At 42.9% G+C, this 26,552-nt stretch overlaps 2 protein-coding genes across 2 annotated transcripts in view; one reads left to right on the forward strand and one right to left on the reverse strand.

Annotated features, from left to right (window-relative positions):
• Positions 1-19,357, reverse strand: part of adamts7 (a disintegrin-like and metallopeptidase (reprolysin type) with thrombospondin type 1 motif, 7) — a 56,949-nt gene extending 37,592 nt beyond the window's left edge. The window contains exons 1-8 of the mRNA XM_066701175.1: positions 18,886-19,357; positions 15,659-16,023; positions 14,357-14,522; positions 12,937-13,124; positions 9,446-9,529; positions 9,060-9,184; positions 8,040-8,189; positions 5,299-5,442 (exon numbers count right to left, since the gene is read on the reverse strand). Coding sequence (XP_066557272.1) covers positions 5,299-5,442; positions 8,040-8,189; positions 9,060-9,184; positions 9,446-9,529; positions 12,937-13,124; positions 14,357-14,522; positions 15,659-16,023; positions 18,886-19,003 — 1,340 coding nt within the window. The 5' untranslated portion in view covers positions 19,004-19,357. The remainder of the gene's footprint in view (positions 1-5,298; positions 5,443-8,039; positions 8,190-9,059; positions 9,185-9,445; positions 9,530-12,936; positions 13,125-14,356; positions 14,523-15,658; positions 16,024-18,885) is intronic.
• Positions 19,358-21,811: 2,454 nt separating this feature from the next.
• LOC136748874 (relaxin-3 receptor 1) lies at positions 21,812-23,805 on the forward strand. Its single transcript, XM_066702902.1, has one exon. The coding sequence runs from the start codon at positions 22,034-22,036 to the stop codon at positions 23,276-23,278; it is 1,245 nt and encodes a 414-aa protein (XP_066558999.1). The 5' UTR covers positions 21,812-22,033; the 3' UTR covers positions 23,279-23,805.
• The last annotated feature ends 2,747 nt before the right edge of the window (positions 23,806-26,552 follow it).

Below are 26,552 nucleotides of genomic sequence, written 5' to 3' on the forward strand. Positions count from 1 at the left end.
CATTCCAGGTGTTATTAGTTGCTCAGGCACTGCAAGAATTATCAAACCCACACCGCAAAATTACATTCCCTCTCATTTTAGTTAGAAGATTATTAATTTCTGCAGAACCCAGTATTGTCTTCTCTTGTGTGTCCTTATATTAATTTATTTTTCATTCTTGCTGTATTTTTAGTTCTCATGCAATGTGCATAAAAAGGTGCTTTAGGAAGGTGGTAGTGAATGGCATCCCAACTTCTTCTCCAGCATAGTTCCGTACTCAAGCCGTGCTTTGGCACAGTGCTAAACACCATGTACAGAAAAGGATACGTTCAATAAAACAAAACAAAACTTTCATCAAGTGAATAGGTGGTTTAGATATCATTAAAAGCCTGTGATCTTTAAAGAAAATGTTTGAACGTATAAAAACATGGTCAGAGCCGTGCTTTGTATAAAACAAGGTAAGACCTCTCTGTCCTACTGGACATCTGATGCAGGGTGTTGTGACTGGCAGAGTTCAGGAAAAAAGTAGCTCATGCAATGGCCTCAACAGTGTCGCACTGCCTAAAACTGGATTTACTTTTTCACGGCAGAATTGGAATTAATTTAAGAACATTAAACAGAATATATATATATATATATATATATATATATATATATATATATATATATATATGTTCAAGTATGTGTAATATAGAGTGTGAGGCTGACAGTATAGGCCTGAAATGCTGTGTTTTGTGGAGGAAAACTAAGGTTCACTCTAAATAAAGAACTTGTGTGAAGTAATGTATTTAGATACATAAAGTTAATTCCTGGGATTATTGAAGAAAGTTAAAAGCATTATTCTTCCTTAACTCCAGTTGGCAAGCTGTCGTTTCCTTGTCTTTTTTGTATTCTGCTTCACATACCGCAGTAAGTTGCTTAGTAATCAGTGCATTATAACACATTTCTTCTGAGCCCTCGACAAGAAAAGCCTTCTGGCAGCGCAAAAAAAACACCAGCCCTTCTGTGAGCTGCACTGAGCGTGACTCCAGACTATGCATTGAGATCCTGTCAAAGAACCTGCTGGGACAATACATCCAAATGAACATCGCCCAGCACACTCTGGTCCTCTATTTCGGCCATTCTGCCAGTTATTTACAGTCACTCCTCATCCACAGATGAAACCGTCCTTCACATTAAAGTCTGACATGCTTCTTACTCATTGAAACCTAGTGTTCCCCTAAGGAAAATGGATTAAGGTTCCAGATGACACATCTGCCTTAAAGAGACATCTAACTACAGCACATAATGTTATCTGGCTTTGCATAAGCATAGGGAATTAGGTGGAAATTTAAAAACATTGTGTAGAAATGCACAGCCCTGTTGGCAAGATGAAAGGGTTATGAAACAATCAACTAGAACCTTCAAAAGGATAAAGGCATGAGCCTGAGACTCAAGTCTAGAAACAAAGATCACGGAGAACTGATCCCAGGGCTGGCTTGGGCATTGCTCTACTGTGGAGCAGTAAACAATCTGCCATGCAGTTGGCTCGTTAATGTAATAAGAAGTCATGGAGATGAGCACTGAGCACTATACTTATGAAATCTCTTTTTGTTTATGTTTCCAGCTGAATGCTGCTCTTGCTAAAGAGGTTATAGTGGTGGTGGTAATGAGTCACAGATTTGCAGGGCATCACAGAATATCAGAGATCAATCCCCTGCTTCCTCTGCATGAACAGCTCCACTGCAGGAAGGGTCTGCCCCATTGCTCTCGGCATACATCTACTATCTATTTAATTATGCTTTGGAAAAACTCAAAAGAACAGATAGCAGGCTTCACTGAGCAGAAGAAAACACTGCATGCACTAACAAGAGTTTCCATGTCAAACACTGAGTGGGAGAGGTGGATCCTTACACATACCTAAGGAATCATGAATTAAGTTTGCTTTTCATTAAATGAGTCCCAAGACAATGGCACAAAACCTAATCTTTCCAGAGCTGAATGTGTGTTATCAGGGCTGTATTTCCCCACTGATGGATTACTGTTAATGGTGTAAAAACACTGCAGGTTGTCCTGTAGTCACCTGGCCAGGGAACCCTTTCAAATTTAGGCCTCAGAGTAAGGAACTGCAAAATAAAAACCACACCATTTTAAAACAACACTGTGCTAAGACTTAGCTTAGCTCAGAAAGCTGTTAAGGTGTCGTGTGAGTCTTTCAGGATGAAAGTTAAATGACTCTGTAGGTAGATTGTTACTGTCCTATAGTGGCACATTGCTGTGCTCCAGTGCAGTGTGTAGTGGATCTTGTCTCCACTATCCAAAGAGTCTCAGGATTCAGGTTGATTATCAGCTCCAGATATTTAAATCAATGCATGCAATGGAAGAGCTACCCATTGCTCATAAATAAATATATTAATCTTGTATTCATGGACATTTTGCTTGGGAGGGGACACTACATTTGGTTGAAACTGGGAGTATCTAACCTATCACAAGCAATCATATTATATGGATGAAAGGTGAGACAGAGAAACAGCTTGGAACAGTACCGACTTGGTTGACAATTTTCTGAAGCAGACATCACTGTCCTATCACAGCAGGAGATCACATACCCTTTGGTTCTGAGGTATTTTTTATGCAGGCCAGCAAGCAAAAGCTGCAACCAACTATTGTGCAGGTCTTGGTTGTGACCAAAGTCTCCACATAGCTACTGTTCCTACGCAAACCTGGTCCACAGCCTGCCTGCCAGTGAGGGCTACTCCCGGCTGTTGCGTTTAATGCAGAGTCCTGTCTGTCTTTAGGAAAGTTCATATTTTTCTTCTCAAGTGTGAGTGGCCCAGACCAGCCAGACAGGAGTTGGAAAGACCGAGAATCTAGGTCCTCCCCAGCACTGCCACACTCCAGACTGCAATTTAAGACTAAACAGTAGGATGGAAATTGAAGAGACTTCTGAATTTTTCTGTATTAAAATACTTTTGATTCGCTTGTCAAAAGCTGTTTTTTAAAAGAATGGTGTCAAATGCCTGCTCCACTGTTTTCCAGACAGCAATGTTTTCTTGTCAGTGGTGACAGAATTTATAACCCTTTTCTGAGTGTATAAATAACCTAAACCACACAAAAATACACCTAATCCTAATCATTAGGAGACTGATGCTTTCAGTCTACCATAGAACCTCATACACATCACTGACCCTGGCATTCACGAAACATGTGCTCTAATGAGGTCGTAAAAATCCAAAAGCAGAGAACGAAAAAGCAGAATAGGTACATTTCCACGACTCCAGCTTCCCTACAAACCCATAGGACTGTTAAAAGGTTTGTGGGTATTTATGTACGATTGTTTTTAGTTTTTTTTAGTCTTTCGAATTTACCACATAAAACAAAATAATCCTAAGAACAATACCAAAATACAAATATATATATATATATTTGAAGTTATGTAGTACTTCATATAATCCACACAGAAATTTGGTTATTTCAACATATAATACTGAACAATTGTCTTTTAGATGCATGGAGTTTTAAAATCAGGTTCATGTTATTTTAGTTATGCAAATAGCAGGTTTTGTTTATAGTCAAACACAGCCTGTCTAGACAGCACAGGGAACCCCGTCAGCACATGTGAGCTCAGCACAGCTACCACACCGCACCGCCTGAGACCTGATCTCTACAGAACACCTCAGGACATGGAAACGATAAACTGCAAAGATTTACCACCGATGGCTTACAGTGTTATATTTTACACAATGGTCCTTTCTGGTTTGTTATCACACAGCTGGGCTCATTGCAGGGTTTCTTCCCTCAGTGGTGTGTCGAGTGGGGGAGTGGTGTGAGAGTGTGAGGTGAGGAGTGCCTGCAGCTGCTGCCAGCTGGAAAGAGGACGCTCCAAATGTTCCCAGACCAAGGAAATGCATAAGGTTCCCAGGCTTGTCTCACAGCCCGGCCCCACACTGACATTCTTACTTATTCCCAATGATTCTGCTTTACCTTGAAGTAACTGTAATACTCTCTATGCTTTACTGGGTTACTTGCATGACAACGTGTAGTTTTGCACCAGCTTCAGTCAATACAGAGACCTCTTCAAGAGCAGTAAGGAGCGGCTGTGATGCATGGGGGAATCACAGCACCTTCATTGAATTATTGGATATCAGTTGCTGTGGTCTGCAGTCCCCTGGGCTCCCGGGAGATGACCTGGGGGCCTCGCTTGTCATTGACGCAGGGTGTCTTGTAGCAATGAGCCAATGTTTAATTTGATCCATATGGTAAAGTTTAAACTCATACACTGAAGCGAATCTGAGGCAAGACTCGAAACCATCTCACTGTCAACAAACCTTCACACCATCACAGTTCCAGAGATTTCCATTAATGGGAGAGGACTCAGTTAGGGGTCGGGGGTGGGTGAGCTGGCCATGCATATCTGGTAGCGAAACTGCAGTTTCCAAATTTCAGCAGAACATGCACTGACTTGTTATTTCAAGTTATTTAGCTGACAAAATGTCCCAGAGCTTCACATCAGTCAGGCCAAAGGAAACTTGAGATTTCTAGATCTTCCCATTTAGCTGCACCTTAGCAAACACATTGCCCTTCAACTGTGTGGTGTTGTTACCAAAATCTGTAACCCCTCAGAATCCTCCATCCTCATACAAACATCAACAGCTTATAATGCACCTGTTCATTTTCTCTTATCCTTTACGGCACAAATACTAAATTGCATAAAATAATAACAGCAACAATAACAAAACAAGGATAATGTACTTTGCAGAAATCCTTCTACTTCAATTAACAGTCTAAGCTGCCTGTTATTTATTTGCAGAACATTTCAAAACAAAGTAATTCTGCACGCTGCCAATGAAGTTATCTGCTTATAACCGATGACGGACAATTGATGTGAAATCCAGTGACAACAGAGCTCTGCTATGAAGCAAGTTCTTCTGTTTTGGAAGGCACAAACAACTCTTGGAAATGTTTGTTTTCTCTTTGAAAAAAACAATCAGCAAAGAGACAGAGCTTTTGTCAATCCTTCGGACAGGCAGTATTGTAGCTCCACCCCAGCTCTCCTGGCTGTGAGTTGCTCATGAAACAAATTAAACAATACCTCAGCCTACAGCGGCTCATGGTTGGCTGTCCAAAATGCAACATTTCTTCAAAGCACATAATCTGCTCTATCACTGAAACACTGTGTTTTTATTCTGAAGGTTTTGTTTTAAGATGGGTCTTGTCAGACAATCATTTCAACAAACATATGAATGTAGAGAAAGAGGAAGGGGAGAGAGAGGCAGGGAGAGACGTGAGAGAGAGAAAGGGAGAGAAGGAGGGGGTGGCGGCGGTGCTTGGGGGACTCACTCGAGGAAGCGGGTGATGTACTGCTGGCTGCAGCGAGACCAGCTGGGGGGCGAGGTGCCGTACAGGAGCTGTGGAGACATGATGAAAGGTCTTTTCCCAATCGGCTCACAGTCATTGCCGTTCCCATCATGCTGAATCCCAAAGCTGCGGCGTAAGAGCACATCCCACAGAGAGGGAAAATCAGTGGGCCCCACAAGCAGAGCTGAACATCTAACTGCACACAGAAACCTTCACTCTCAGTGAGCTTCAGCTCTGATCACACATGCTGCCACACGACTACAACCCCCCGACCCTGCCTGCACCTCAGCTGGAACCTCGCGCTGCCCATCGGGGATCTCCATGGACACTAAAGAATAATAAAAGACTCAAGTCCTTAGCTACTGGCTGATGATCAAACACCTCCTAGTGAAGGATGGTTATGGCCTACAGTCAGTGTGCTGAAAGAAATACCTTTACTACAAAATGTCAACAGATTTATATTCTATAATTAGCTAACAGCCATTGTATTCATCAGTTAACTATTTATCAGATCTGTCTAGTTGGATTGGCTTGATCCACAAGCTTGAGGTTTCAAGCTGAAATGCAGGTGGCTCACATGGTCCAGGTCCCCTATGAATTTCACAGGGCTCTCCTTATACATGAAACACAAAAACACAGAAAAGCACTGAGCTAGTCTTACCATCCACCAAAAACAGACCCCGGGATTGTCAGAGAACTAATTTAATAATTCACCTTATCAGGACTTTTCTCTGGCATTACAAATAATTAATTTAATTTAATTTACATCTATGACACAGGTGAAAAGATGTAAGTAACTTGAAGCACAGTATAGAGCTGTGAGTCAGTCTGCAAAATGATCAGTCTGCTGGTTCACAGAGCAGAGACTGAGGTTTACATCTCACAGCTGTGCTGATGCCAAACACAGGGACAGTTGTGCACAAAGCAATGATTTTCAACTCACTCTTCTGGCCACAAGAATAAGGGTAGATTACCGTAAAACATTCAATACTTGCTGGTCTCAAATAGTCGCCGAGTTGATTTGTATTTGCATCATGTAAACAAAGTAATAAATTCCGGGTTGTGCGTCTTTCTTGTTTTCAGTAAATATATATATTGTATATTAATTTAAAAAAAAAACATTTATTAATGTATATATTGCTGTTAATTGTAGTGATTGAACTAACTCTCAATTGTGACATAAACAATGCATTAATGAAGTATAATGTTGATGGTTTGGTTTAAAGCATATTTCCACAGTTTTGTTAAAGTGCTTTGTGTTTATTTAGCGAGAGTTTACAGTATATCGAATCTTAGACTGCTAACAGATCTTGTTTTCAATCCAATGTAGAGTTCACCATGCATTGAATGTGATTTGTTTGAATCTTTGGAAAGCAAATTATTAAAAAATAATAATAATTGCAAAAATAAATGAATAAAAGCCTGGCCTATTAGCCTACTTCTACAATGAATTTATGTTTCCAGGCTCTTCTTACCCTACAGTCCACGATGTCTTTTTATTTATGAGCGTTTAATACAAACGCCGATCTCCTACAATCGCTGAAGCGTTTCCAATTGACGCCGGGGCTTCTTGCAGTTAATTGGAATATACCCCGGGGGCGTTTAATTGAAGTTTTACGGTATTCTAATTGACATTAATTTCTTGTTGGCTTAGAAAACAATGAGTGTATCTGTTCACAGCCCTGTCTGACTACCTGGATATTTTCTCCAGACAGTTAACTCAATGCACCTATAAAGTGGGCTGTGAGAAGTGAAGTCTGCTTGCTGACTTAATCTAACACAGCTCAGTGTTGACAGCATACAAACAGCAAATGGCATTTTTAAATTTGATTGGCTGTTGCAGCTGTACACACAGAGACACAAACATCCTAAACAAATACTCCCCCACACACTGTTTGATTTGCCGTCTCTCCCGGGACAATGACTCCAATTCTTCCCTAATTGCAGATTCTATGACGTCAGAAGCCACAGAGAAAGCCTGTGGGGGAGGTTTGGAGTTTTTCTCTTTGCTTTGCTGTGGTTTTATGAATAGTCTTAGAAAACATTGAAGGGCATCTATTTGGTTAGGAGGAGACATCCTCACAATAGAAAACATCTAGAGTCCTTCACTGTCAGCAGAGGAAACTACATGAAATGGGCCTCAGCCTAGTATTGCCATCCCATAAACAATTGTGTATTATTGTGCAGTGTGGCAATGAGGGGGCCAGTGACGCCTAAAAACTCAAAGTCCATGTTGTACTTTGCTGGGCCACTTCCAAATGCATGTCTAGATAATATGTGGTGTATTATTATTACCCTACTGACCTGTAAGCCGGAGTGAAAAAGACAATATATTTCTGACAGCAGTAAAATCTTTTTAGCTTCAAGGGAAACAAAGATGTGATTGTGTGAATTGTTTTTACTACTATCCCCTGCAGTGGCATAGTAGTTTTAAGTTTTAAAAATGTTTTTATCCTGTCAGGAGAGCTGACTGCGTACTTTCAAAAGTCGGTGTGAAATGTTCCCCAGGAATCTGCGGTTGGGGTGGGGGGGGGTGGCTGTGGGACTTTATAGTGTGGGTAGAGATCTGATTTACTCCAGTAGCTGCCTGCAGGGCTCCACTCTGCCCCCTGGCCAGGCTGCCATTTCCATCACCCATAAAGTAAAGTTTATATTCACATTTAAAACTGTCTTGTGTTTATCTCTGTGTGGAAAGACGGAGTCATATCAGCGGGGTGTCTTACTTGTGCCCAAGCTCGTGTGCTACGGTGAAGGCCACCGGCAGCCCAGTGTCCTCGCTGAGGCTGCAGCTGCGGTGTGGCTGGCACATCCCCGCCACGTGCGACAGGCCCAGCGTCTCGCACGGCCGGTTCATCGCCGCACAGATGTCTTTCCTGTCAGAGTCAACAGTACATCCTCAGACATTGGGCACTGGACTTTTAGCACAAGCAAATGACATCTACTGTTTACTTTAATTTACTTTTCTTTTCACAACAATTAATCTTAATTAATCAAATTACATTTCCTGAGCTGGTTATGGTTGACTCTATTGTGCACAGACAGAATGGAAGGAAGGAAAACAACTTGCTGAGGCAATGAATGCCTGTCACCAGACTGGTCATAACCAGCCACAAAGCTCACCCCTGGAACAATTGGGGTTCGCTCTGGAGCCAGTGGGATCTCTGATAGGGCTGTTCAGATTAGTACTAAAGACTCTGGGTTTTAATTACTGAGATTAAAACACGGCAGCGTGTACACAGCCAAGGAATATGGCTGAGCACCAAGACACAACAGCAGCCTGACAATGAACAACACTAAATTAGCTTTCATCTGACAAAACACAGACGGAATGAACTGCCAGTTATTGTGAATAGTAGAATAAATACATAAATGAATAAAATCAAAACAAACAAATCAACTATTTAATTAACAATAGAGACTGTTTCGTTTAATTTTGTTTGTCCTTAATGCACTAAGAGCTTATTTTACTCACTTAATTGAAGAGCTTCATCATCATTGTAAATTAATTTCACATTCCAGAAGCACAAATGAAAAACATTGTCATTTTAAAGTGAAGCACTGCCGATTGTTATTTCCCAGGCACATAACTTAAACTGTGAAGACCAGCAGAGCCCATCAGAGCCACAGTGACGTCAGTGTCTCGTCAGACCCTGACTGGGGGCAGAGTGCTGCTGTCCTGTGCAGACTGTTGTGCCAGTGCGACTTCAGGCCCCCCCATTCGTATGCCCAGTGGCGCCGTGTACCTGGTGATGAGCACAGCCACGTCATGGTGCACCGGGTTCTCGTCTCCCTTCACGTTTATGCTCTTCTGCCACTTACAGAAGCTGTTCAGGGTGTTGTCTGCGTGGTGGGTGATTTTGAGGTCCTCCTGCCACAAAAGAAACAGTTGTGCAGTCATTTTCCTACACTCTCGCCCTCCCTCCACAATACAATACAACAGCCATGTTAATATGGGCTACCCACAGCCTGTTTAAAGCGGTACACTGCAAAATATCAAAGAGGAGACCACATACTGAATGCCTTCAGCAGCCTGTTGCACAATGAAAGAAGCGCACCAGAACCCACTCTGCCAGTGCAGCCTACGGCGCCCACTACACAGCTCCCCAATGAACAGCCGACCTCCTCTTACCTCCTCCTCCTCCAGCAGGATGAGCCGCACTACCACAATGTTGATGGAGTTTCCAATGCTGGCATCACGGAAGAGCCCGGCCACCTGCAACAGAGCAAAATCTGTGAGCAGCTCCAGCAGTGCAGGGACACTGTGTCTGTGTTTTCTGTGGCTTTGCTCCCAGAGGCCTGGCTCTTTTAGCCATGGGACTCAATGAATATCCCTCAGTCCCCACTCACTGCCGCTGGTACAGAGTCAAGTAGACAGACAGCTAATAGAGAAATGGTCCATGATCGCCTTCTTTTGGGGTAAACAAAGCAGCTCTAATTGATCATCTAGTACTGTAGGGAAAGAACAATAAAGCAAGAATGGTTTCCAAACGTTCCAAACTGTCTCATATCTGAACAGTTATTGTTAGTTTATCCATGGAGACAGCAAACACAAACACCTTTGATTAAATTACTCCTGCATTGCACACAGTTACATTCCTATATTATAAAACTGAGAGGAGAAAGTGTCAAGCCAGTTTTCTTTATTGTCTGTCAAACTGAATGCACTGTGTAAAGCCTGTGTCTGTCCACATAACTGATGATATCCTGATCACAAACTCACTTGTGGGTAAAAAGCAGGGAGACAAAATTCCTGTTCCAGGAAACAAACATCTCAGTTAAGAGAAAAAGTTGCATGTACTCTCCATTAAATATGCCAGCACTCCTATTTTCTCTGGCTATGTTAAAACAGCCCATGCAGTACATGCTATTAAATCTTATTTGAGAGAGATAATTGTAGGGCTTAAAAGTTAGGACTTGAGGAGCTGTTAGCAGTTTTTTCCTGCTTGTGATTGATTGTATTATTTTCCTTTTTAGTCTTGCAAATCCAGATTTACTTCAAAAGCACAAGCTTAGTCTGGAGTAAAGTATATTTCAGATGTCTCATAAAAAATAAAACAGTGTAATACCCCTTTAATACCATACATGGTGCATGACCCTCCCCCAGTCAATCTTACCAAAATGACTGATCCAATTCTGTCCCAGGACAGCTACCATCAGTTCAATACATCTGCAGATATAATGTCACCACTACAGTAGTGCTCCAACTTTATTTCCTCATTTACCCGGACAGGAACAATTAATTGCTGAAACTAAATAGTAATTACCTGAATGTAACATGAGGACATTTTTCTTATATTTTGTTGCAAAGTCTACTGCAAATTATAAAGACTTTTGAGTTGTTTTTTCACTCTGGTTCTCCTTGTGGTTCTGTGGTGATGTAATCTAGAGGAAAATTCAGTTTATTAAGGACTGACCCACCCTGACATTTGCTGTAAGCCAGGCTAGCATCACTGTGTGGGATCAGTGAGTCACGATTGTAGGTTGATGTCGCAGCTCTCTAATTAAAGAACACTTCCTAGATCCCAGAAAGCACTTAAATAAGACAAACGGGACTTAGAAATCCCATGACCTTGCAATCCTCTCCACTAAACAAGCACCAATTAGTTTATTTACAGATTGGAATAGGCAGCAGATTTCACTAAGTACAAGTAATAAGCCCCATGCTGTGTGCAGCACTACTGTCCGTACCTCCTCCACACTCCGCCATGCTGACGCAGCAGATCTAGCTTCTCGCACAACTTGACTCAACAGCATTTTTACACGAAGGGATGTTTCATTGGCTTTCAGCTTCACACATTCAATCCCGAAATCTCCAAAAGCAACAAAAACAAAAGTATGTTTTGGCATATTGTGATTAGCTAATTTTCTCTTCAATGCAAGCTTAACCTGGCACAGAGAAATGTAACTTCCCAAATTATCTTATATTGAATTGTTTTCAGTGTGCATGTAATTCCCATCATGTTTCATGATCAAAATTGGAACATTCACTCTCTAAAGACAGTTATTTAATGGAAAGTTAGGTCAGCTTACAGAATTAATAAACAAATCTGGGTAATTCCCAATAAACTAAATAATATTAATACCAAGAGTATTTTCTCTTCCTTATACGAACTATACTATACTACTATAGAACTATACTATATTGTACTATAGGAGCTGCTTCTGGTCCTAAAGGTTTCAGACCAAACACACAACAAGGGGAAAAGTCAGGCGTTCTGGTTTTCTTCTACTCCATGTGCTCATGATGAAGATTTTTGGGGGGTTACAAACAGTCTGGAAACTGTTGAATTCTGCTGCCGATGAGCTGTTAGCAGTCTGTATTCTGCAGTCTTTATATTGACCACACAATGTACAAAGAGAGTCATTCATCACAAAGCTGGTTGTCTAGGAATTTCCCCTGCAGCCAATGGGCAAGCCTGCATTTCAAAGGAAGTACACAGCAGAACAATAGTGAAGTAGGGACAGTACTCGACAGGCAGGCAAGCAGCCTGCACACCTGGCAAGCCCATCACTGTTCTGAGCACCAACTAAAAGATATGAATCGTCTCCCACTAAAAGCTTTATCTCCATCTGTCCGTCAGCGGGAACACGGTAACTCCTGCCATCTCTATGTAGGAGGGAATGAATTTCAATCAAATGTGTGTTTCCTGCATTACCTGCATGTAGTATGTACTTGCATTGTGTTAGTGTTATTATTAGTACAAAAAGTTAAATCCTCTACTGGTTGGGTAATGGAAACAATTTACTTTCTACAGTTCAATATGTTTGCAGTCTTTTTTTCTCAGGTACAGGACACAAAACAGTGGAGTATATATAGATACGTCAGAACAGAACAATTTCAGAAGCCTGTTGCTGTGGGCCACATGTACTTGAGAGCTGCAGACAGCTTGCTGAAGACCAGCCCTAAGATTGGGCTTCTCTCAGGCTTGTGCACAGCAGCCCCTCACGGCTCTCTCTAATACAGATCTAGATGCTGCTCCCAGGATGATTTAATTTTCTCATGAATGCAGCACTGACACAAACATTTGTCATGTGAGACAGAGGAGCACATAAGTCAGCTGGTTTTGAGAGAATCCAAGAAACACTGAGCACCCCCCCCCCCCCCGGCCTTCCCTCATTCCCGAGCAAGTAGCTGCTAGAAAGTATGAACAGATTGGGCTTACACTCTGAAGTAGGCAGAAGAAAGACTCTTCACATTAATCATCTGAGATGTTATGACACGGTGAAGTGAAGTACAATTCTGTTGAATTTCATGTTCCCCCTTTGGGAATCATTTTATATTTCAAGCATTAAACACTTATCTTATTGAGTTATTTATCATGCTCTAGTATCTTCGGTCACTGTGCAAAATAAAGATGGGTACAATATGCATTAGAGAAGGGTTATGACCAGGCATTCACCAGGAAAACGAATGAAGACAGCAAGTAGAAACACTTTAAGATACCATCAAAGCAAAATGAAAATGGAAACAACCCTGAATCTGAAGAGATTTTATATTATGTGAGCAGAAGTAAGGGTTTAATAGGTTTCCTTACTGCCAGTCAGACAATCCATGCTCAGTGCCTGTCAGGATATAGACTCCTCCCCCTCCCATCTCCCCAGCGCCCCCTGTTGACTCACGATGTTCATGACGGTCAGCACATACGTCTCCACCTGCTGACTTCCATGATACTGCACCATCTTGCGGTCGGCCACCACCAGCGTTTCCACCCACTTCTCCTGGCTGATTGAGCGCTGCCGAATTCTGCGCCGCCGCTGCTTCTGCTCCCACCGCTCCCGTCCCCGCTCAGCCGCTGCACCGCCTCGCCCTACCGGCAGACACAGCACAGTCAGGATCACCTCCCAGCACAGCAACAAAAGTGCTTTCTTACTGACACCTGATTTGCCAGCTGCCCTCCTATTTTAAAAAATGGCAGTTCTGCCATGAAAAGGAAAAAGTTGAAATGTTTTCCTTCAGAAACTACTCTCAGGAACATGCATCTTAATTAAAATAAAATAAAAAATGAGGGGACTGGAGCCCTGTGAGATTCAATGGTGATCTGACACACAGCTTGACTAGTCCACCTTCCCAAATCATCTGCAAAATGCCCATAATTGTGCCTCATCATGGATACTGAATAATAAGTCACGGCATGCGAAACTTGTTCACAGAGCTAACATGAAACAGATGGGAGTTCTCATGTGACAAAGAGACAGTAACAGGGGGATTCCCAATTTAAATTATATAACAATATACATTGCATGGCCACAGGAATAATAGAATCATATAAAATGAGTTCACGAGTATAGAAATATGCAGCTCTTTGGCTCTGTTTCCCTGCCCCAGTGATTATGCTGAATTGCTATTTGCCCATGCTGAAGAAAAATTGAAACCTTCAAGGGAAAGACATATCTGATGTTCACGGATATCTGTTAAAATGAGCTGTGCCGATTTCCCTTCTTATCAAAAGGAATAGAAGGTGGTGGCTGACAGACAGCTAGGCTGCATGAGTAAATCCATTTTCTCCTGCAGCTCGTTCTGCCCTGTCAGGGCTCAGATCAAACCGCACTCTGCAGACTGACAGAGCTGCCTACTGTGGGGAAGCTAAAGCTCCAGCTGCCTTCGTAAAATACCACTGAACCTCAATCAGATGTGTTATCAGAGTGGATATCATAGCAGGGATATAATAGTCAAAGATCACAGGAACTTAGGAAAGCAACCAGAAACCGCACTGCAATCAGCAGAGCAAAATAGTTTTAAACTCCTGATAAGCTGAACAATTGTCACTGTGCCTCAATGACAGCAAGATAACCTCCAGGGGGATTCGGGGATGAGGTTTCATTAAATACACAGCAGGGACATTTCCATGGGAGCACTCTCGTAATATGAGCTTTGCCTTACTTTACCTCCACACTGCCCCAGAACTCACAAACCATCTCATGCTTCAGACACCGGGACCCAAGACAGTAATCCTCCCTAAACAATGACAGCAGCCTCTCACCATGCCCGATCACTGTCCCTCTGTCGGGGCAGCGCGGGGGCAGGAAGAGGGCATACTACCTTTCACTCCACAGGTCCCGTTCAGGCTGTGCTCCTGGGGGGGGGGGGGGGGGGTGACGAGAGCGTGCCGCTTGTAAATCACATGTGCCTGTGCCACCCCCTCCTCTCTCGTTCGCTCCAGAGGCTGGATGAAGAAATCCTCTTCAGCCAGTTTAAACAGCCCAGTCTGAGGAGAGGGAGAACTTTCTCACAGTGATTGAGGGGACAGTTAACCAATAATTGCTTAATAATGTCTCGCCCTCCTTGGAACAAAGACCTACAGGATCCACTTATCTGTGTCAACCTCTTTTATTATTGTAACTTAAAGCTTCCTGTTAGTGTTTGGAAGTACATGATAAACCATTCAATCTAAATGTGGCCCATAAACTGAAGCCAGTAAATATGCAACAGGAAAGACTGCTCTCTTGGGTCTAGCCATGTCTAGTCGGCAGCCTGCCCTAGTTCTACTGCACGGGAGATCAGGCAGCCCCACCATCTGGCAACATCTGGATTGCAGCTGAATTAGCTGTCCTGTTTACTGTCTCCTGGAAAAAGAACATGCTGCCAGGCCCTGCGAGGCTCCTCCAGTGCCAGCCCTGATCATTATTCAAGTCTGAGGCTGGGCCTCACGCTCTGTTCTGTGGCACCCATTCACAGGAATCCAGATGGTTTCAGAGGCCAGTGGGCCTGCTCCATCTATTGTCCATAATTAGAATGGTTAATGAGAGAGATGCTCCCCATTGCAATGCAGGTTCTTGTCATCCAAATTCATTTTCATATTATGAGACCTGTTGTTGATACTCTAAAGACTTGTTTTTTGAGACACTTTTTTTTTTAACTACTGTCTTACAGTTTACCATGGTTTCTCCTTGTCCACAGGAGGTAGTTAGTAGGAGTTAATATACTCCACCATTGTTGACAATGTTTAATAATTTTAATGTAAGGCAATATTTAAAAAAAATAATCTAGAAGATAAAATCATTAAATATATATAGTAGATATTTGTAACATACTATGCATGGATTTAAATTGATGTTTCCTTGTTTGTATTGGTAGAAAAATACCATCAGGATTGTGCCAGTAATACAGTGTACTATGACTTTTTTAACACTATAACACTACAACTATACACTATACCTGTACTATTGATTGTGGTATGAAAGATATTTTCTGTACGGTTTGGAAAGGCCTCCCTCAGGGCGTGTGTCAACTAAGGCCAGGCCACTGAGGACTGATTGCTAGTTCTGCAATTTGCAAGGGCAGAATCCACAGACTGATAAACTGTGAATAGTACTGCTGGGTTGGTGAGTGTGCAGGACTTACCAGGCCGTCGCAGGTACTGATGGCGGCACTTCCCCGGACCGAGGTCTCGTCCCACACCTCACCGCTGAAGTGACACAACGAGCTGCCATAGCTGTGAATCTTGGCACCCACCAGGCCACCGTAGCGCCTCTCGGTGACAAAGCCGGGCGCCAGCAGCTGTGTGCTGAGGGAGAGGTTAAGCCGCAGGTCCAGTCCGCCATGCTGCAGGCTGTAGAAGACACGGGAGCTCCTGTCCCCGGTGGATATGTCGCGTCTGTGGACTCGCTGGACACGGTGCGACAGTGAATAGGACAGAAACCGGCCTCCAGCATCAAGCCTGGTGGGGAGGACAACCTCATATAGCCCCAGGTCCTGAAGAATGCTCTCTGGGAGGGACAGACAAAGCCCATGACTCACTGCACATTTGACTTTCTTCACTCTCATGTTTTAAAAGATAACTCATAGAATATGTACCAGAAACAACAAATATTCGTATTATTAATATTTTGTTATAGTCAGCACCTGCAAAGAATTTAATAAAAATTCTAATCCAGAACACAAAGCCATCTAAATTAACTAATTAGAAGCAAATTCTAAACATTCCATGCCTCTCGGGCTACTGTGAAGTGAATTAAACATTGTTGGGCTATAAATTGGTAAGCTCCTAAACCTCCCCAGGGTTCCCAGTGCTGACTTCACACCTAAATAGTGGCAGCACTATATTCAGTCCATCTGTGGCACTGCTAAACACATTAACTGGGGTAAGGGGTTTGAGAAAGACATGATAAGGTAAATTAACATTGGAAAAACATGATGCTTCTATCATTTGAAGGCATCAATTCAGTTACTAAGAAAAGCTCAGCTCTGGGGTATAGCTAAAGAGCCTGCCTCAACACCTGACACCTGTTCTATAATGAAACGCATCATGAGAGATCAATAATCTGATTCCTTAGTAAACAATTCATCACTTTCACTGGCTGAATTCCACTGCTGTCACAAAACACCGGAGACAACAAACCCAAATGCGACTACATCACTGAGCAATCTCACATAGGCCAGCATTACAAGCAAATCCCTCTGTCTGATTGTGTTTTCTAGTAGACAGGACACCAGAAAGAACAGGCATCTCATTACAATTAAAATAAAGAAATAAATATTTACAAGGTGTGAACTGTGAAGATGTGAATATTGAAAAGTAAATATTGACAGAGTGTGGAGAAGTGAATTGTGAATGCTTCAGGCTGCCTCCAAACAATTAACAGGCAGAAGTTAAATGCAGAATTATCTTATTGTGAAATAATACATACAGTTAAACAAAGTTTAGTATAAGAGTCACTGTTTTCAGTATAATTGTATTAACAGAGTCTTAATACCCTAATAGTAAGTGGCCTCTGAAAAAGTGTATGTTATTAACAAAGGGTCAGTTTCTCACATATAAACCCAGTGCAAACTTGGAGATAATAGCTTGGTTATTATACATTTATTTCTTGAGAATCTTAAGTTGAAAGTGTTTCCTTTATATCCCTTAAAAATGCAAAAAAACAGTAAAGTGCTTTTAATGTGTCTGTGTGCAACTGTGCATGCAGTGACTTTATACACTAAGGTCACAGACAAAGACAAATATGAAAAAGTGCAGAAAAACATTGTTCTCCAGATCAACAAGAACATGCTACTAATGCAAAGGAAAGGAGAAGCAGGAAAGTGAAAACAGCAGGTTGCAAACGCAACCCCGGTTAACTTAGAAAGAGAATACTACCCAAAGGGGCATGGGAAACGCAGGAACACGTTTTCTACCAAAGCTTGTCGCTCAGGCAGACCCCCCCCCCCCACTCTGCCTGCTTTAACTAGAACAGTGCACAGCAACTAAAGCACAACAAACAATAATATAAAGGGCTGCAGGGAACCAACAGGGACCCACACACCGACAATCAACATAAATTAGGAGCAGGGGCCACGGGGCCAAGCTCTACTGGGAAACAAACAATAAAATACTGAATGGAGGCAGGGACCAACAGGCGCCTGCACACCACCAGCAAGGAGAGCAAGGAGGACAAAGACTAAGTGCCCTGGAAATGTCACCATCAATCCAAACATGACAAGTAGAAATGGATGATAGGTAGACCTTGAGCATGGATGGTGACTTGCCAGCACCCAGCAGCTCCTGCAAGAACTACAGAATCACTGCCACAGGGCAGGTGACCAGGTCCTCAGTCCAGACACCATGTCTGGAAAGACTGCCAGCAGTAAGAATACTGTGACCCCATAAAGAGAGCTTTTGCTGGTTGAATGGTGGCCACAAACACATCAGACAGCCCTAAGACCCCCCACCCCCCCTTCCTGATGTATTTAACAAAAATGGGAGACAGTTGGTGGAGAAAGACAACATAATAATTGAGATGGGAGTGGCTGCAGTCTACACTAATATTGAAGGTAATTCTCAGGGCTGGAGATATGTGAAAGCTTCAGGTAGAGGACAACAGGTACTAATAGAGGCACAATGAACGGAGGTATTGATAGGAGCGTTCCACTGGGAAATCTAAACATGACTTCAAAAAGATCATGATCCCAAAAATCCAGGAATGATTGGTAAAATGGCAAGAGGGCTGGGTGAAAGACTGCCCCCTACAGTCACTTGCCAAATGCAATAATTTACTAGATGAAAGGAACATCAAATAATAATGGAAACATCTGCAGGAAGCATGGGACAGCAGAGAAAACACTGGCCACAGGCTGCTGTGTAGAAGGGAAGAATTACTTCAGGATGTTGGCAAAGCCGTGGGAGACTCAAACACAAAAGACAATGACTGAAGATTGTTTACTCTGTCAGTAAATTGTCTTAGGACGCCTCACAACAAATCTTTGATGAGCGGTACGGTACTATGTGCAAGTTGTGCAGATACATTATAACTATAAACAAGTAGCTTTAACTTCGGCTATAACCCAAAGCAAGCAGACACCCTCAATGAATAAACATATTAATTCGAAACAGGAGACGAAGAAAACTGCCCTCGTAAGCCATTCTTGATAAAGGAGAGAGAACTGCCAGCGCGCAACTCGCACTCCCTAGATCACACGGCGCACTTCTTTAGCCACTTCTATTATCCAGCTCTGCGGTCGTCTTGACTGGGTCTTGACAAAAGGTGACACTGACGTGCCGGCAGATCACACGCTGTTGAAAGCACGTCTCACTAAAAGCACTTTCTAATGTGGGGTGGCTTGGTTTGTTAATGTGCATGAAAGTTACTCACCTGGTGCGTGTCCCAGGGCGGAGGTCTGGCCAGTTTCCAGCACAGCCCAAACCGCTACAAAGAAGTGAGTGAAAGATCTGCAGTCCGGAAGATGGAACATTGTTACAGCTGAACGCATTCAAAAAAGCCACTTAATAATAATCCTAAAGCCTGCGGGGCCGACTGTCATTTCACAGGACCTCATGCACAAACGACACGTTCTCATCAGTGGGTCCTATGAAGAAGAAAGCGAGTGCGGGTTGCTACAAGCAGCCTGAAGAAAGACGGCCCCCTTCTCTCCTCTCCAAACTTGTGAATCACCGGGCGGACTGGCCATCGGGGGGCTGCCCCTCTGCACTACCAGCTCTTGCCATGGCCCCAGCGACTGGTCGTGCTGATGTTTGCTATGGAGCTGGCACTTCTTTGCTGTCTCTGATCAACACCGAATCATATTACACATGCACAGACTATATATATATACACACACACACACACACACACACACACATATATATATATATAGCAACTCAGACTTTTCCTTCTAAGCAGTTAGCTAAATCTGGGATCGGAACCGCCTTCCCTGCATAAGGCTGCTGTGGGAGGACCTTATTGTCAATGCCTCTTTGATAAGTCTCATGCCTAACAAAGGAGAACAAAAAAGTCCTCTGCTGTCACAGTCCACTGGCCTGTTGCTGCAGGAAGACCTGTGTGTTTTTACTTTGTCCAAGCAAACAATGTCCACAAAGAAATCGTCTCAGGTTCTAGTTTTAGAAATGTCCTCATCACTGTTGTATTTACTTCATTGTGTTATAACACACCACGGTTGTCAACAACACCTTGGGACTGGCTTCCTTTAGTCACAGTTAGAATAACAGTCTGGGGTCAAAAATAGAAAGCAGTCTTGTGTAATAAGAAGTTTTTTTAAAAAAAATATTACATTTAACACTTTGACCATGACACCAAATATGAACCGTGTTCTGATGCACAAAACTAGTAATGAATAATTTCACTGTAATTTATGTCTCGTTTGTTCGTGTCTGGGTATTTCATGCAACACAGACCACAGGGTGACCAGTCACTTTTGCTGGGCACTTAGGCGTTATCCCGAATTGCATATAACCCTAACCCCGCCACTGCAGTTATCTCATCTTCTCCAATTGCAGGCTTGTGTCCAATGCAGCAGCAGCAGCACCTTCAACAGGCTATTGAAAATCAAACACAAAATGATGCATTTATTTAAACAGGGGATTGTACCTAACTTTATTTAAAAATTAAACAGGTAAAATATCCAATCATGTCTGAAACAAAGGGTATACTCATTGTCGGATCAACCTGCATTTACATCAACCTACGGATCACCTGGAAGGCCGGCGAGGACCACACTTTGAACCCCTGCGCTACAGAGAGAACCGGGACCAATCACAGCAGACCTTCGGTCCCAGTTCCTCTCCAATCACAACAGACCTTTAGACCTCCGGTTTCATCCAATCACAGCAGACCTTCGCCCCTTTCGTCCTATAAAATCACAGCAGTCCTTCAGCCCTCGGGTCTTATCCAATCACAGTAGTCCTATGATTAATCCTATAGCAGAATGGAGCATTCATTCATATAATACAGATGTATCTTTTGCAGCTGCTAGGCTTTCTTTAAGGAATTAAAATACATATTAAAACACTTTTCACACACAAAATAAGAACAAATAATGTGTGTCATATACATACGCTATTTGTAGTCAGTAGCATTATTTGCAATAACTTAGAACTACGTTTTGTCAGCACGAAATAACATTATTGGACAGTGTGTATTAAAATTAGCCAGCGGTAATACAGAGAGACTAGCCGGACAGACACTGTGGGCCCTGGCACAGTGCGTGATAAGCACCCACAGACACAATTTCAATGTACCCAATTGCTTTGGCAATACTTGTGTGAAAACATGTCATGCCAATAAAGCTTGTTTTGAATTTGAATTTGAATTTGAATTTGACTAGAGCCCGTATCAGCCGTGCAGGGTGTGTCTGCAGCTCGACGCCGCTGGACTCGACCCGGTCAGTCGCCCTGGGCTGAAGCACAGAAAACGGGAGCTATTTGGCTTCTACAATTAGCTTAATGTGAAAAGAAGATACGGGTCCTGCAAAACACAAGCATGGGTCGTAAACCCGGTAGTTATTGTGGGATCAAGCATCCCTCCCTCCAGCCATTCATTCATTCGTTCATTCATTCGTTCATTCATTCAAACAAGTTAGCACAGAAAAAGTGCTTCCCGTGCTCTAATCTGCGCCGAGTGCGCCCTCTAGCGGACACAGAGCAGCATTCATATAGCAGTATTTCGGATTGCTCATCTCTCAATATTACTATACATACCATCATCACCTTCACTACTGCGACTGCTGCGTATAATAATAATAATAATAATAATAATAATAATAATAATAATAATAATAATAATAATAAATCTGTAACCATGTAACCAGATTTTGTTCCCTGATTTCTACAGATTTCATGGCTGGATATTGTGCGAAACTTGGCAACCTTAAATAATTAGTCAGCAATGGCTCATGGAAACAAGTTAACGATGCAGACACTTGACTCTTTCGGTAGACCTGCCCAGTTTGCTCATCCTCGTCAAGGAAATAATAATAATAATAATAATAATAATAATAATAATAATAATAATAATAGCGAATATTAAAAGTCAGTACAGCACAACAATGTATATGTAAATGTGAAGAAAACAATATTGTTTAATTAAAAATGAACAGGTGTGCAGTCGTCTGGACTGTCATTGTTTTGTTGTGCACACGTTTAGTTTCACTGTGAAGTCATGTTGTCATCAGTGACGCCTCAGTCTGTCTGTTCTCTGCCTTATGGGTCGGAGAGAAGGATGTCTTTGTCTCCTGTGCCAATCAATGCACCGCTGCCCAGTCCCTGCGTCCCAGAGGCGGACTCCGAGAAAGCGCACTTGCGTTAAAACGTTGCTGGGGAAAACCTCTCACTCAGAAGCAGGTCGCTACTGAAAACACAGGATAGACGAGGGCACACCTTGGAGAAGGTCAGGATGAGGTGAAAATCACCTTCTCAGCATCGCAATCGTCCCCAGAGCAGCAGTGCAGATGGGTGCAGATGTACGTTTTTAGAAAGACAGAAAAGTTGGAGAGAGCTGTGGTGATATGCTATCAGAAAGCAGCCCGGTGCTGTTGAGAGCACCTGGAGTTGCGTTGCTATCCGAGAGGATGGGAGACTTTCACAACCACAGCGAAAGCGGCAGGACGTCCAACACCTCCTTGACCGACCAGAAGTTCAACAACCTGGATGACATCGACGTGACAGCAGACGGGAGCCCTATCCTGAGGATCGTTATCTCCATCGTGTACTCGGTAGTGTGCGCGGTGGGCTTGGTGGGCAACCTGCTGGTGTTTTTCCTGATGAAGGTGAGACAGGGCAGAAAGAAATCCACCATTAACTTCTTTATCCTGAACCTGGCGGTGACCGACTTCCAGTTCGTGCTCACTCTGCCCTTCTGGGCTGTGGACACGGCGCTGGACTTCAGCTGGCCGTTTGGGGACGCCATGTGCAAGATCATCCTCTCCGTCACCGTCATGAACATGTACGCCAGCGTGTTCTTCCTCACGGCCATGAGCATCACCCGCTACTGGTCCGTCGCCTCGGCTCTGAAGAGCAGGACCAGGGAGACCTCCTGCTCGGTGAAGTGGGTGAGCGCCCTTCTGTGGGTGTCCGCCACCGTGGCCACCGCGCCCACAGCCATCTTCTCCACCGTGACCACAGTGGCCGGAGAGAAGCTCTGTCTGCTGCGCTTCCCCGACGGGCATCACTGGCTCGCCCTGTACCACCTGCAGAAGATCCTGGTCGCCTTCGTCCTGCCCATGCTGATCGTTTCAATCTGCTACCTGCTGCTCCTGCGGTTCCTGCGACAGCGGACCATGAACAACAACAACCCCAAGCGCAGGTCCAGGGTCACCAAATCCGTCACCATCGTGGTCCTATCCTTCTTCCTGTGCTGGATGCCCAACCACGCCATCACTTTCTGGGGCGTCCTGGTCAAATTCAATGCTGCCCACTGGGATAAGACTTACTACATGGTGCACACCTACGTGTTCCCCGTGACCGTGTGCCTGGCTCATGCCAACAGTTGTCTAAACCCGGTGTTGTACTGTCTCATGAGGAGGGAGTTTAGAAAGATGCTGAAAGACGTTTTCTGGCGAATGTCGTCCCCTAGCATGTCGAATACCTGTCCTATCCGGCCCTTCTCCGGGTCCTTCAAACCCGAGCATGAGGACACACAGGTAGTTATTCCCCTGAACGTGATTGACAGACAGCAGCACTGCAGACTGGGGTCCGTGTCCAACGGGCGGTGTGAAGCTCTGCCCTCTTCCAGCACTGTGGTGCAGAAGTAACCAGGGACACGGAGCCCCCGGCAGAGCAAGGCTGAGCTGCGGAGAGCAATGCACCCATCTGTGAAAGGACAATAGACTAGAACAGCCCAACGACCCGAGTGACACACAACGTTGCTGCAGCGTTTCATTGGTACCTGGGGAGCGCTTTAGAGACTTTACCACTCTGTCCCAATCAAGTACGACTCTGCCAGGGAGGGACTCTGCTGGAGGAGACTATTTCACAGGAAATCATCAACCTAACGAAGCTCTGCGGACTGGAGAGGCAAAGAGTCGTCTCATTAGGGTTAGGATTGGCAGAAGGGCGGGTGTGCAGATTGATGGAGCTCATTTTACATTGCATAGCCTGTACTGTGTACTGTTGTTGTGACGTTAAGACGCAATGTGCCCAATGAACTATGCCCTGCTGCAGCAGCTATGTTTTGCAAACCGTCGTGTCCTTGGAGTTGCTTGAAATGTTTCCCACCTTCATGGTAATTCCCAGCTTCCCCTTTCATGTACAGAAGTATTCCAGCAGTGTTCTCTTTTTTAACGTCAAATAAAGGTTTCTTTTGTAACAAAATAAATGATGCATGTGTAAAAAGAAAAGGTATCCTTCAAACTGAAAGCGACAGGACTGACATGTAGTTTGGGTGTTGAAACAATCTAATACGCATTTTCAACAATTCCTGTCGTTATTATAAGAAAGAACAAATTCCAAGCGATCAAAAGGTGCCCCTTTCTTATATAATGCACATGGTGCTACAGGCTTATTCCAGGGCATAGATCTGTTGCATTCTTGCACACCTACACACACGCTAATATGGTCTAATCGTATCGATTACAGTAAGGTAACTATCTCTTAAAACGAATGTGTTTAAATTACATATCATTTATTGCAATAGTGCTGTTACACATTTTGTGTAGCTTTTGCACATTCTGGCGTAAACGCAGCGTCTATGAAGAAGATGAGCGCTCTGTTTGAGGTAGGGATTGTTCGTGACGTTTATTTCGTTATTATTGCTTTTCCCTAGTATCACACAACGTTTCTGCAACATTTAACAACGTCGCTGCATGGCTGTGGGATGGTTGGTGAGAAAACATTGGACAAAGTTGTGACAACGTGAATACAACACACACGTTCCGCCGTTGCTACACCATTTCTGTAACGTTATTACAAGGTTGCTGCAACATTAAATTGTTGCATGGGTTGTGGTTAGTATCTATTTGTTTATCTATCTGTCTTTGTAAACGCAATATACAATATATTGTCTAATATTCCAGCACAGCGCCGGTATGTGCCAATCAGACTAATTATGTTTCATTTTACACTGTTTAAACAAGACATTTGACAAACAGGACTAGTGTCATTAATGTACGTCCTTGGTCCATTCAGTTTGTACGTCTGGTCGCTTTAAATACAAATTAGAAAACTATAAGAAAAATAATGATATGAGGTCATTTACATCCAAAGTATCGTCTATATGGACAAATGTATTTTGCGTATCCCACTTAGATATATAATGTCTGTTTCTCTGTATTTAGTATATCCAGACAACGCGTCGCGCCGAAAGCCCGAGAGAGTGCAGTTATGCTATTTGTTTTAATGACTAGATTGATAATAAAAATGCAAAAGTAAATATCCTTGAATCAGCAAATGTTAATTCGGGAAACCAGTGGCAGAAATACTTCGTTTAATTATTTCATAATAATAATTTATTAAAAACTGACACCGAATATATATATATATATATATATATATATATATATATATATATATATATATATATATATATATATATATATATATATAATTAAACTGTATATAATGATACAATTTATGATTTTCAATGGCTTCCTTATCCTTTCAACGAACAGAGTTGTATTAGCATCTCTAACCACTTTAATTGGGAATATTGTTTGACTTTACACATTTACCAAGAGGTGGGAATTGATAGTCTTGGTAATTCAAATTGTAACATTTTGGGCACGTCGTACGGGGCAATAATAGGATAACTTTATCAATCACTGCTTGCAATTGTAAACTGTGAACTGGGTAAGAGTATTCATGCTTCAGCCTTATATAACCATCAAGACTAAAGTCAAGAAAATGCATTTCACAGTATTCATGATTAGGCTATCGCTGCTGAAATCAACGTGTGCAACACATTTAAATGAGTGCAATGCAGTTTGTCTGTTAACGTGTCGGTTACAGGTCTTACCTCCGTGTAAATGCAATCTGTAGGTTTAAAAGGGGAAATGTGCGCTGCTATTACATCTAATGGATCTGCGACAATGGGCGATATTGACGTGTTTTGAATTTGCGATTTTAACAAATGGTTCAACATTTCAACTCTTCAAGCAAATAAATAAAACCATGTAAAAGACATGCTAACATTTTGTAATGATACTGACAGCATGGGAGACTCCAGAAACGTGTTGTTTGTGTTTGTAGTAATATATTCACTTCTTGTTCATAAAGCCCCGGAGCACAAACAAGGTACTAGCAGACCATATAACCGCTTAAACACAGTATTTTAAAATGAGCACTTATGCAAATTAGAAACTGATGATCAATGAATTCCGTTTACAATGTCTATTTTCCTCCCCGCACCCCGCTGAAGTATAATGGTCGATTCAATCAAATCCGCAAAAAATCCCAGAATAAATTCCCCAACCAAAATTTCCTCTTGTACTGTATTCCATGCCAACGCAGGCAGAAGTCAGCTCAATAAAACCATAAATGATTTAATCGACAGCTAAGCACAGAAATAACATAGACTATGCATTACACTGAACACCGCAATAACCATATAAAGTGCCGGCAGTTCTTCCTGGGATGAACAATGTTGTGTTTAATTGTGCTTCCCTTTAGTTTGTGGCAAAAAGCGCACGTCTCTTTCCATTAGACAGAATCATATCAAGGAGCTGATTAAACAGCCCAATCATTACACAGATGCACCTTGTGCTGGGGACAAGAAAGGTCACTGTAATAAAATGTGCAGTTTTGTCTCACAACACAATGCCACAGATGTCTCCAGTTTTGAGGAAGCGTGCAGTTGGCTGCTGACTGCAGGAATGTCCACCAGAGCTGATGCCAGAGAATGTAATGTTCATTTCTCTACCATAAGCCGCTTCCAACTTTGTTTTAGAAAATGTCTTCACTTGCGAGATCGTCTGAGACCAGCCACCTGGACAGCTGATGAAACTGTGGGTTCACACAACCGAATAATTTCTGCACAAACTGTCAGAAACCATGTCAGAGAAGCTTATCTGCGGCTCATCACCGTCCCCGGGG

This window comes from Amia ocellicauda, chromosome 4 (genome assembly GCF_036373705.1).
Source record: "Amia ocellicauda isolate fAmiCal2 chromosome 4, fAmiCal2.hap1, whole genome shotgun sequence".
In the NCBI taxonomy this organism is placed as follows: domain Eukaryota; kingdom Metazoa; phylum Chordata; class Actinopteri; order Amiiformes; family Amiidae; genus Amia; species Amia ocellicauda.

What these genes read in the sequence shown, in the direction of transcription:
- LOC136748874 (XM_066702902.1), top strand. Translation starts at nt 22,034, where the DNA reads ATGCTATCAGAAAGCAGCCCGGTGCTGTTGAGAGCACCTGGAGTTGCG.